We start from the raw sequence: 13,978 nt of genomic DNA on the forward strand, positions 1-13,978 counted from the left end.
AGAGACGCGCGCTTCGTCTACAACAGATTTATCAGTGACGCTCGATTTGAAAAAAAGGTAAAAGCCTTACAAATTACGAACGAAAAACGCTATGAGATTCCATTCTTTATCTTACTCCTAGTTTCTTCGCTCTTTGGAATTCGCATGGCGTTGTCAGTTTATTTTTAATCTACGAGGTTGACTATCCTTCTGGTATCTTTCCCCCCTCTTTTACAATTATTTTACTATACGACTTACATTTGATTGCTCACATCGAAACTTCCGCATGAATGTTAAATCTACTCAATTTGTATATACTTAACATCATTGTGTGGCTGTTTAGATGAAGACGAAGATTTATATTTATTGTCCAGACCATGAATATATCTGCTTTGTGTGAAAAATATGAGTTATTGTTCTTTCTGAATGAAATGATCCAAAATGTTACAAATTATGAAACAAAATGTATAATTTGACTTTCGTGTGTATTTCATTAAACACAAGCAGTCTTTTGTTCACGCATCGTTGTCAATATGATGACATTTGATGCGCCTGTCATACAAGTGAGAGGTTTAGCTAGCTATAAAACCAGGTTCAACCCACCATTGTCTACATAAGAAAATGCCTGTACCAAGTCAGGAACATGACAGTTGTTATCTATTCGTTTGATGTGTTTGAGCTTTTGATTTTGCCATTTGATTAGGGACTTTCCGTTTATTATTTTCCTCGGAGTTAAGTACTTTTTGTGATTTTACTTTTTGTTTTGGCGCTTCTCTCTTTTTCACACTATACTGACATTATTAATAAGGCACATTAAAGGATTACCATACCATGAAACCATCTTTGTCTTTTTGGTCTGTTCCCGGAGTTTCCCATGCTTTTCGTAGATGTTTTCCTAGTTCACTATTTTCGTCTAACGCTTTCAACATATCTTCCTCATTTCCTTGAAGCTAACGTTAAAAGTTGAAAGTTATTTTTATTTATTTCACCGTTTTCAATGTCAGAACTTGTACAATATTTACTGTAAAAGACATGCAATTTTCGACTGAAATCTCTGTTAGAGAAAAGGTAAATAAATTATCAAAGTGTGTTAACAAGGAAAACCTTAAAACGTATCTAAAGACAAGTTAACTTGACGAAATTGTACTTCGGTTTATATTAGATGATAACAAAACAATGTCAGATCCAAATGTCAAAATGAATTGTAAAAAACTAAAAAAATATATAATTAAATTTTCTTTTTCTTTTCCATCTGAGCTAAAAAAGTTCACAATTTGTGTGTATTATAAATAAAGCAATACAAATATATCCAAAACTGATTTCCAAACAAACATGCTGTCTGACTTTGATATTGATAACAAATACTCGACTTAAACCGTGCAAAATTTATAATTTCTCTTGAAATTTCTAAATAAATAATCTCTGATTATAATTTGAGTGGTACAATTGAAAATGATTCTATAGTTTGTGGTATAAATAATATAAACAATGATATATAAAAGTCATTCAACAAAATAACTGAATTAATGTAAATGTTCATACCTACATATATTCATTTGAATACAAATTACATATTTTTATGACTCCCGAAATTGGTTTAATCGTTACTTGATCAGGGACTTTCTATTTAGAATTATCCTTGGAGTTCGATAACTCTGCCATTTTACTTGACTCAATTTTTGTCATATATGAAGGAAGTTTAGCTAGCAGTAAAACTAGGTTTATATGCTCACCTTTTGTCTTTTAGAAAATGGCTATATGACAAATGTTTTCTGTTTGTTCTGTTTGTTTATATAGTCTAGTGTTTGTTTAGAGCGGTAGATAATTGGTATACTACGTGAATGTAATGTTTAACAAACTATACTTTGTTTCTAAACTTACTGCTTCAGGACACTGATTACATCGTCCACTGACAAATATGTCATGCATATTAAGACCAGTACAAACACATAATAAATCTGCAGAGTGGGTCAATCGGGATGAAGGGGTAGACAATTTTAAGTGTTGATGGGAAATAGAACTAACGAAAACAATTAGGATAAAATACCAGAACAAACTGAAATGCAAGTCAACATACCATATCTATCCTGGTATCACATAAACATTTAGAGGAAGGATGGGTTTTATGACATACTATTTTGTAAAGGGTTAGGTGTAAGGAATTAATTCTTGTCGGGGAGTTTAATGGGTATTTGTCATTAAACACCAGTGTAAGAATTGAATGGTTAGTATCAAGCAGTTTGTTAGTAAAGCATTTATATACATAGTAAAGTTATATAAGGAGCAACATTGCAAATGCACACGCATATCTACCTTTTTAAATATAGATAATCTTCTATTTTGTTTTCCCTGTGTTAAACGTAGACAATGATATTCATAGCACAATAAGTTATCTGATAAATAAAATATGTTCTTCAGAGAGTTATGGTTTAGAATATTGTACTAACACCATACTGAATCATTGAGTTCGACTTCACATATTCACTAGATTCACAATTGTTTGGCTTATTTAAATAAGTAATCTAAGTTACTTCTAAAATTTCATTGATTTTGATTATCTCTACAACTACATGTGTAACCATGTCTCTAAATTGCTCAATAATGAGTTGTACATAATTTTAGTAAAATATTGTGATGTCTATACCAAACAAGAGTGAACGCTGATTAGTTAATTTCATTCATATTGAATTAATAACAGAAGTTAATTTCACCCAAGTTAATATAACTTAGTAGAATTAAACAGAATTTGAGGAAAAAGTACATTATTAAGGTTGCAAAATGGACGTAAACTAAATACAGTCAGCAAAATGGACGTAAACTAAACACAGTCCGCAAAATGGACATAAACTAAACACAGTCATTAAAATTGATAGCTCGGAGTAAGAAAAGATTTATGGTTAGCAAAATTATACATTATTTTATAAGTATTAAATGAAACAGCATTCTTGAAAATCAAACAGTATGATTTTGTTATTAAGAAAATTTAAAAGTAGGTGATGATGACACCCTCTAAGTTACTCTATATAAATGTATTTCTATGATCTTCAATGTTACATTATACATAAACAAGGACAATTCCTTATTGTCGAAAAACCTTGAACAGTCATCGTACATACGTCAGTATCACATATGATGTATATGTTTATACTACATGTACACCTATACAATTCGATAAGTTTAGCTTAAGCAATGCCATTTAAATCTAATGCATTTAAATCCAAATTTAATCTATGTGAAAAAGACAAATCTAAAATTGCTAACCTCCCTTGCACTAACAACACTTATGAACTTATAAAAAGCAATTTCTCTCTGAACATTTATCTAAAAGATTAAAACAAGATTTTCAAGCAATTAAACTACAACAGATCGGAAATAAAATTTACCTTAGCATAAAAGCTGTCCAATGTTTTTGCCAGATCTTTTGTAATTAACTGACTCTGTTCTGTTTCCTCATCAGAACTGCAAGATTCTTCTTCTATAAGAAAGAAACATACAATGGCTAATTATATTTGACCAACTGCAGGCCATTTATATACGGAAGTGTTTTATTTACGACACTCTCATATCGAAACATCAACGTAACACTTGTCCAATTATTACGTACGATAGAGAGACAAATTCAGTATGCAAATAATACGACAAATGTATGATCATTCAATACATATGAATTGAAAACAGAATAACACTTTTAATAAAATAGTTAGGTAATTGTACGTTTAAGTGTGAAGTTGTTCCGTGTACTGATGTGGTCTTCGTTTCTTAAATGATATTTGAATAAACATTACATGAATACATTTCGTCATCAGTTTTTCTGGCTCTTTTAAATAGTGTTTTGTTTGGCGTTTTGTCATTTTTCGCTTGTTTATCATACGTTTGTTGATGTCTCTTTGGCTAAATCAGTTATGGTTCTCCAATTGATATATTCTGCCTCTTTTTTATATGTTTGATTCAAAATAGCTTATTTTTATACGATTTGTTATGCCTGGCCTCACGGTCATAAAACTTTCGAGCACGATTTTTGTACTCAGACTCAAGAATCAACCAATCAAAATACTGGATTTCATGTTTCGAGCATGATTTTTGTGCTCCGAGCTCCGAGTTTTATGACTTCAACCCTGATGTGTCGTTGTTAAACTTTATGGTCTGCTCACCATCTGCACCATTGTCCGTGACATTAACGTTGGCTACCGTCTGTGGACGATTAGGTAGTTTATGGCCAGACTTCGGGCGCTGTATTGCCGACCGAACCCTGTATGGCTCATATTCTGCTCCTTTCTGAATAAATCTGTACATATTTTCCTTGTGTTGTTCCCTGTAGACAGAAATATACATTTATATAGTAAATAATGTACATTTAATTATTCCCCATTTTCTTTTATGAAGAGATAACAAAAAAATGGAAAACATTTAAGTATTTCTAAATAAAAATAACTAATTTGTGTACAATAATTTGAAAAACACCAAGTATAACAAATTTCATTGCGTATACATATTGAAATAAATATGTTTCAAAATAAGATATATATATTCTACCACTGCAATGAGTTAAATACGATAAATCTCAATTCGAGACAGGTTAAAAGAGGGGCGAAAGATACCAGACGGAACAGTCAAACTCATAGATCGAAATTAAACCAACAACGCCATGGCTACAATGAAAAAGACAAACAGACAAATAATAGTACACATGCCACAACATAAAAAACTTAAGACTTAGCAACACGAACCCCACCAAAAACTGGGGGTGATCTCAGGTGCTCCGGAAGGGTGAGCAGATCCTGCTCTACATGTGGCACCGTCGTGTTGCTCGTGTTATTAAATCTGCTTAAAATACACGAGGATGTAAATGTATGAATCATGTAAGAGTTAGAGAAAGATGAAGATTAATGGTTCATGTTACTATTAAAATTTTCATTTAGTGTTTTTGAATGTATCAACAGAATGCCACTGATATTGATCTAATAAAAATAGCATATAATATTAGTGGACGTCGAAAGCTAGGTAAGGTTATGTTGTTCGTGTGTCTGTATTTTCTGTTTGTTTTACTCTTTTCATCTCTCCCTATTAATATTGTTCAAGGTATAACAGAATTTAAGAAAAATTAAAAAACAAGGGATACAAATACATACAGAGCTGATGGTGGTCTTTCAGCTACGTGACTTGGTCCATCTTTACACATATACTTCATTTTTCCATTTTCTTTCAGTGCTTCACTGACTTTTGAATGTTTGTAATTTTTCCACATAGAATTGAAGTAGCCTCTATCCATTAAGTCTGCATCCTCTACCTCCTCGTCTCTGTGTTTCGCAATAATCTTTGATAAGCTTTCTTTGTTTACAATATCAAATGCAATTCTAAAACACAATTGTTATTTTGGCTGATGAATAAAGCAGTTTAACTAAAAATACACATGTTTGGCAGGTATAAATATTAATATTTCAGTAACATTTTCATTTATTCCTAAAACTCAATTTTTTCAGCATGTTTTTACTTTCCCTCTTAAAACAACTTTGAAAAGTCATGATATTAACATTTTTTGTCGTAAAGATGATGGATTATGTGACTCTAAAATTATTTTTAAAAGTAAAAATATTCCGTGGTAAAAGCAAGATATACAAATTCGTCAACTAAAAGCACATTGATACCTGAAAATTACACAATTGTAGTATTAAACCGATTTTTAAGACGTTTCGGCCATTGGCCTTCTTCAGTTTCTTTATTTTTCTTCTCAACTACATGGCAGACATTTTGTCTTTTTCAATCATTAAGATGTTAACACTGCAATATAAAAGTTTGTCATTTTTTTTTAAGATTGTATAGGTAAATGCAATGCCTTTAATTTTACCATACAAGATTCTACAAGACTGTATGTTCGTTTACCTTGGAACTCGATACACAATTGTTGGACTGGTTGTAATAACCGAGTTAAAGCTTGGGTCATTGTCAAGTACGCCTTCTACTCCAAACATTTCATCTACAGAAAGAGAAAAACATACATAAAGGATCAATCAAACAGACACCGTATTACAATATCGTTCTACAAAAAAAGTAAAATCACAAAAATACTGAACTCAGAGGAAGATCAATTGGGAAAGTCCATAATCACATGGCAAAATCAAATAACAAAACGCACCAAAAACGAATTGGCAAGAACTGTCATATTCCTGACTTGGTACAGGCATTTTCAAATGTAGAAAATAGTGGATTAAACCTGGTTCTATAGCGCTAACCCTCTCACTTTAAAGACAGTCTCATCAATTGCCGATATTTTTACATTGATGCGTTAATAAAACAGACACAATAAATATAATAGTCAAAATATGGGTACATCAGTCATCATCGTATAACAATTTTAAAAGGAACAATTTAACAGAACACAAAAACAAAATGACAGTTGGAACAAATAATTTCGCCGTGATTGATGTTTTCGTGAATCGACCGGCAAAGTCTAGAGCATACAGTGGTAATGTTATCATATATCAATGTGCATAACCAATGCAAAATGAATGATTTTAAACATACATTCAAATAATTATGTAAAAGCAATTATTAAATGAAGAAAGCTGAATCTGTATGATAAAATGTATTATTTAAATATTTGTAGCAAATGAATAGGTGGCTATAAAAATCAATCGTGCTGATTTGGAAACTCTATGAAACATTTTCTATTCCAATATTTACACATAATGCAATTTGCAATACTTGTGGTTTTCAAATTATCATACAAATGAGAGTGTTGTTAACAATATAAAAACAACACGTTGAATAATTTCATGCCTTCGAAGCACATTTCTGGATACTAATAACTGTTATAGGTTTATTCTCTTTTTATTCATGCGAGTAACTAAATATCAAGTAAACGTTGCCAATGTGAGCAACAGTAGTTAACCAATATTCAAATTGCGTTGAACTGATAGGAAGAAACAAATAAATATAAAATAAAACTGAATAATTACATTAGATGTATGTTTCATTATGATACGTTATTCTGATTGGCTTCACTGCAATCTCGCGTTATTCCTTAATCAATTGCATTACACATCATGACACGAGGTCCCACAATAAAGTGCACATGTAAATTTAATAAAACTTGATAAAAATCGTGTTTTCATGATCCTAACTAAAAAATATAATTATAAGTATTGAATCCTCCTTTGTTAACTTCATAGGGTTGTAAAAAGTGTTGACCGTGCGCACTTGTTTTTTCTCATACAAAATGTACTTCGGTCAACGCATTTACACCCCAATAGACGTACAAAAAGAAGCATTAAATTCTTAAGTAAATTGTAAACTTCAAAAACAGCGAGACCGGGTGTGTAGACAGGGTAAGTACATGTATCTCCTGTTATGCACTTCACCTGCAAAGCATATTCACACTTCAAACATCAAAAAGAATTTGAAAACCGTCATTGACTATACCTGGTTCTTTACAAGCTACGTAGAATGTTACTGTCTTTTGTGCCTCTGGTATGTAGACTTCTCGGCATAATTGACATCGACCTAAAAGAAAAAAATCAGAAATAAAAAAAAAGAAAATGATGAAAGGCTACTCCTTGAGTAAACAGGTAAAACTGGCAAGATGCCTTTTTGTAATTACCCATGTGTTGTTATCTACAATATGTCTTTTAATACTGTGTAAAACACTGAAATTTAAAAATGAATTTAATGTTTGTGACAAATCTTTAATAGTCCTCGTTAAACAGCAGGACCAAACAAAAAATGAAGAAACGATAACAATACATTTATAAAGGCAACTGAAAAATACCGCTGTTCAAAATTCATAAATCGATTGAGAGAAAAAAACGGTTTACAAACTAAAACCGCGGGAAACATCTCAGTTATAAGAGGAAAACAACGAAACATAAGCAACTCAATATTCAGCTAAACGACTGTGAACAAAACAAACAGACAGAATAGGTAAAAATATGTCAAAATGGGAGTACAATTGTCAACATTGTGTTTTAATCTTAATCACTATGAAAACGAACAAATATGTATTAAATAAACACGAAAAAGGCATTCAGACAAAGCACAGAGGCAAAAAATTAAAAACAAGAATACAAATATCTATCATAGCACAATAACACAATTACCAACATACCAAAGATGGTACTGTGATTGTTACAACGAGACTTGACGGACATCTCCGTTTGAAAGACGAGGTGAAGTCATATACTTTTTAGTATACATTTTTTTAATTTTTGATATTGAGGAATACGTAAACTTTTAGTAGAGATACATAAATTTCGTTTTGCTTTGTAATTGTCAATCAACAGTTCATAAAATCTTCTTTTCACTTTTTATATTATGTTGCAGTGATAAAATCTGAATACATTTTGTTTACTTTTCATCTTCGTAATTTACAATTTACATGAGATATCAATATAATTACATGTACTTTAATGCACTTAAAAATGATTGTTTACCGCATAATTTCACGGTTAGTAATAAATCACCATTACTTCATTCAATGCTTAGCCTATATTAAATTTAAATTGCTTTGAAATTTATGTTTGAAGTTTTAATACTTTTTCGTGTTTTTATACGTTATTGACTGTAACTTCAGTTACAGTGTTTATTTGCTTTAAAAAAAGTACTCATGTTGGAAACACAGAATTTGTATTAGCATTGTCTTCCGTGTATGTATTGTACTAAATTCTGTCTTATTTGCGTCTGTTTATTCGATGGAACACCTAAGTATGGTGTATATTTCGTTTTCTTTTTCTTTTCTGGTTGATGATCGAGTTGATCAATCTTCAGTTTTAAAGTTATTGTTTAGTGTACTTTTTTATTTCATTTCCATGACGGTGACAGTTGTTTCTTACTCGTATCAGGTTTGAATGTCTCCTTTGTTACCATAATAACTTCAGCCTCTTTTTAACTTACCAGAAATAATAAAGTATAAATATTCTGAAACTTCATCTTGATGTAGAATTGTCTTATTTGGCGAGTATTCCTGCAAAATGAAATATACTATATTAAATTCTAAGAATTACTCTCTAAAACCAAATGAAAGTACATACTCAATCATAAAAATTGAAAACTAAAATAAAAGTTCATAAATAGACTCATTAAAATACGCAGGAAATGATATTCCATAGGAAACATGACTGTTGTTTTCCAGTCGTTTCATTGGTAGATATATGTGATTGTTTAGTTTTGTCTCATGTTTATATGCATTCCATCTTTTGAATTTATCTTAGAGTTCGGTATTGGTATTAATACATTTTCCCCACTACACTATAAGTCATATACTAGATCGCGCTTTGAAATGAAAGAGACATATCAGTCATTGACCAATACACAGACTATAGTTGTTATATAATATAAACTACAACAAATTGTTGGTGCAAACGGACATGTGACGAGAGGGCAATAACTGACCGGAGCAATCAAACGCACAAAAAACAAGTACACAATTTGACGACTTTTTGACAGGTCAACAGTCTACGTTAATTTATACATACTAACAACAAACTAGACCAGTACAAAAACATCTACTAGTAATTAGAAATTCATAATACTTTAAGAAAACAATAAAATAACAACCTATACCTTACGCGCCCGGTCGAACGAACGGGCAAACAAAGGTAAAATTAGTGTTTCTCTTTCTGAAATGGTTTTAGGGGAGCCGGGAATTAAACAAAAAATACAAAAATAATATTTTAAGAGTCAATGAACTTCAAAATTCAGGATTACACAAACTTTTGATATAAATCATGAAATATTGAAAATATACCTACTTCTTTTTGAATTAGAGGTAGAATCTTTTCTCTCACTTCTCTAGACACTTTTGCGAGTATTGCTGATTTTCCAAACACATAACGTCTTATTTCCATTAAAAGAATAGATTTGAATCTTTCACATATTCTGTGAAATTTATCACGATCAATTCTAAGGAATTCACAAAATTCTTTAGTATATACAGTAGCAGGTGGAGCTATGTCTTCAGTCCTATCTTCGGAACTCACGATTCCAAGGTATTCCCCAGTTCCATGACTATAAATTATATTCGGTTGATACACAGTTCTTGATGATGTAGCACGCATGTCATACGTCACTTCAGCAGCCCCGTGAACAATGTAATAACACGACAATACGTCTTCCCATTGTTTCTTTACAACATACTGGAAAGCATCGTACGTTTCCATGGTAACACAATGACTTAATGCGTCTTTTATGTGACCTTGATCTTTATGAATAAGTTTTAGACCTTCAACTACTGATTTCATGGTACGCAAATCTGTCTTAGATAAAACAGGGTCCTCTTCCGGTCTGTATCGTGCATTTCGCGCCATAATTCGTCTAGCTTCCTTTGTGATGACCACATTACCAGACGTCACGAACAATCTCTTGTTAAATACTGGCGGGACATTTTTATTTGGTCTTTCATTCTTATTTTCATTTTGACGTTCTTCATCTGTTTTCTCATAAAACGAATGAGTATCAGAAACATAATTTGTAAGCTCGTACATTTTCCTGAAAAACAAAATTAAGATATCAAGTTATAAACTGTTGCATTTAACATTTTAAGACATTTTATAGTGTCGTCTGCTCACGAAGATGTAGTGGCACTTAAGGATCACTTCTATAGCTCGTGTGGATGTCGATTGCAATGTCGTTTACACACAAAGTCAAATAATTGAAATTTGAATGTAACAAGTCTTATAAATGACTGACGGTGTTTTGACTATCAGCTCATAGACAAAATGTTGTCATGTGACCATGACGTTATCAACGTTTTTTCATGATTTAATCCGACTTACAATGGAATTTAGAATTAAATTGATTTATGTGTGCACTACATTTTAATGTTATGTCTTCATAACAGTAAAATATTTGAGTCATAATTCCTTAAATATAACGTAACTTTACACACCAGAAATGTTCATATCATGTATAAAAGTTCCTTGTGAAACCGTAGAAATAACGAGACAAGTTACTAGTACTTAAAATTATAACTATACTTTTCTCACATCAAGTTTTTAACTCTATTAAATCTTTTAAATCAACTCAGTAATGTAGACAAATATTAACAAATGTCCTATTGAGATCCAAAAGAATTATAGCTAATATTGCCTGATAAAACTGTTCTAAACGTTAATTAAAAGAATATTGACTACTATTCAATAAAAGGCAATAAAGATTCATCACAAATAATTTTCTAATGTATGACCTTAAAAAGGGTCAACCATTTTTGCCACGTGACATTTAAAATGGGTTTTGAATTGGTTGTTGAAGATGACAACCTATTGTTTAAACTATCAGCATTATCGACTAATCCATTAAAATACAGGTACTTAAAGTGTACAAATCAAATTTCTATATCTTTGCACTGAAAAATCTTTAAAAGGTAGACTACTCATGTTGATATATTAAGTGATTGTCGGTAATCGATCCTTAACTAATACAAGTGTCTATTTTGTCGATGACTTTCAAAAAAGATATCGAAAAAGTACATTGATTTGCACGTACATTTTGATTTAAACGCTTCCTGTATAGGTTTAATTGAAACCTTCAAAAGAAAGTGATGAATTAAATCAAATGTTTGTTAATACAAGGTTGTTATTAATCATTATTTCACTCGATTTATGCTTTCTTAAGTTTTTAATAAAAACCGTGGCTTAGTATGTTAGCTTTGTTTTTCTGCGATCGTTTGCGTAATACGTAAATGATTGACTAAAATATACACTGCAATACGGATATTATCATTTGTAATTCCTAGTTATTTTCACTAATAAAAACAAATACGCCAATGAGTCAATAATCAAAACAAAATAAACAACTTAAAGTACCAATCTATAATACTAAAATTACGAGGTCCAATTTGTCAGCCGTCATCACGTAAAAACGACGAATCAAAGAATTCAACTTTATATATAACTAATATAGTACAAAGGTGTAGATTAAAAATTACACCACTCCAAGCCCTTTTGTTTTCCACGTAATTAGTATTGCCAATAATTAAGAATTTCCGGATCGAGTCCGATACCGATACCAATAGTATATTCACCTGTTACCTATTACCTTATCTGTACGTTCCGCATCTGACAGGCGTACCACCAAACGGTGTATTCAGGATTATTATGCTATATATACACGGGTCATAATCACAGGATTGACACTACTAAATTGTAGTATTTTAATCAGTAAGACTTTCTAAGATAACAATACGAATACTAAACATCTGGACTAAACATAAGGCGTATAGGTACAGTTTTCAATTTGTTAGCGGGCATGACGTAAAACAGCGAATCAAAGAATTCAATTTTATATATAACTAATATAGTACAAAGGTGTAGATTAAAAATTACACCACTCCAAGCCCTTTTGTTTTCCACGTAATTAGTATTGCCAATAATTAAGAATTTCCGGATCGAGTCCGATACCGATACCAATAGTATATTCACCTGTTACCTATTACCTTATCTGTACGTTCCGCATCTGACAGGCGTACCACCAAACGGTGTATTCAGGATTATTATGCTATATATACACGGGTCATAATCACAGGATTGACACTACTAAATTGTAGTATTTTAATCAGTAAGACTTTCTAAGATAACAATACGAATACTAAACATCTGGACTAAACATAAGGCGTATAGGTACAGTTTTCAATTTGTTAGCGGGCATGACGTAAAACAGCGAATCAAAGAATTCAATTTTATATATAACTAATATAGTACAAAGGTGTAGATTAAAAATTACACCACTCCAAGCCCTTTTGTTTTCCACGTAATTAGTATTGCCAATAATTAAGAATTTCCGGATCGAGTCCGATACCGATACCAATAGTATATTCACCTGTTACCTATTACCTTATCTGTACGTTCCGCATCTGACAGGCGTACCACCAAACGGTGTATTCAGGATTATTATGCTATATATACACGGGTCATAATCACAGGATTGACACTACTAAATTGTAGTATTTTAATCAGTAAGACTTTCTAGGATAACAATACGAATACTAAACATCTGGACTAAAAATAAGGCGTATAGGTACAGTTTTCAATTTGTTAGCGGACATGACGTAAAACAGCGAATCAAAGAATTCAACTTTATTTATAACTAATATAGGACAATGCTGTTGATTAAAAAATACTCCATTCCAGGACCTTTTGTTTTCCAAATAATTAATATTACAGTTCGACGGGTTCAAACAGAAAGATTTGAAATCAGAGAAAACTGTGTAACTTATAATCGGCATGACTTTATCAGATGACAATACTAATACTAAAAAAAGGCTTGCGCAAAGTTATATACTTTAATTCAGTCACGGACCCGCGATATCACGGGTGTGTTCTAGTATCTTTAAAATTTGACGACCTGATTAAATAAAAGAGTACCCATCAATTGAGTATAGTTTGCATAGATATATGTGAACTAACTCAATCTTATAAAACGAATACGTATCAAAAACATAATTTGTAAGCACAATAAAATTGAGAATGGAAATAGGGAATGTGTCAAAGAGACAACAACCCGACCATAAAACAGACAACAGCAGAAGGTCACCAACAGGTCTTCAATGCAGCGAGAAATTCCCGCACCCGGAGGCGTCCTTCAGCTGGCCCATAAAAAAATATATATACTAGTTCAGTGATAATGAACGCCATACTAAACTCCAAATTATACACAAGAAACATTTTCCTGAAAAAATTTAGACATCAACTGATAAACTGTTACAACACTTATTCGAAAAAGCCGTATAAAATATTACCAAGGTTAATTCAAAAAGGAGAAGTTCATAAAAAATACGAAAATCAAACTTATCAACCAACAGAAAAAGTTGAAAACAACTAACTGTCTTATTCTTGACTTTGAACAAGCATTTTCCAAAGGAAATAGTAGTTAAAAAAAACGTGGCTTTATAGCTAACTTCACCTCCCACTTGTATGACAGTTATTCATAAGCTTTTTGTTGTCATTTGGTCGCGAATCTGCGTCAAGAGTGTCTCTATGGCCGTCTCACCAGATCTTTTTATTTTTAAATC

General features: G+C 31.6%; 1 protein-coding gene across 7 annotated transcripts in view; it reads right to left on the reverse strand.

Annotated features, from left to right (window-relative positions):
- The window catches only part of LOC143056771 (uncharacterized), a 52,999-nt gene that overhangs the window by 6,980 nt on the left and 32,041 nt on the right, over positions 1-13,978 (reverse strand). For 6 of the 7 annotated variants that reach the window (XM_076229924.1, XM_076229922.1, XM_076229925.1 and 3 more), the window contains exons 2-10: positions 9,723-10,458; positions 8,866-8,935; positions 7,399-7,479; positions 5,860-5,953; positions 5,109-5,333; positions 4,131-4,291; positions 3,363-3,454; positions 2,293-2,328; positions 810-929 (exon numbers count right to left, since the gene is read on the reverse strand). In XM_076229924.1, the coding sequence (XP_076086039.1) occupies positions 810-929; positions 2,293-2,328; positions 3,363-3,454; positions 4,131-4,291; positions 5,109-5,333; positions 5,860-5,953; positions 7,399-7,479; positions 8,866-8,935; positions 9,723-10,458 (1,615 nt within the window). The remainder of the gene's footprint in view (positions 1-809; positions 930-2,292; positions 2,329-3,362; positions 3,455-4,130; positions 4,292-5,108; positions 5,334-5,859; positions 5,954-7,398; positions 7,480-8,865; positions 8,936-9,722; positions 10,459-13,978) is intronic. The other variant, XM_076229923.1, reaches the window with a different exon arrangement.

This window comes from Mytilus galloprovincialis, chromosome 13 (genome assembly GCF_965363235.1).
Source record: "Mytilus galloprovincialis chromosome 13, xbMytGall1.hap1.1, whole genome shotgun sequence".
Lineage (NCBI taxonomy): Eukaryota > Metazoa > Mollusca > Bivalvia > Mytilida > Mytilidae > Mytilus > Mytilus galloprovincialis.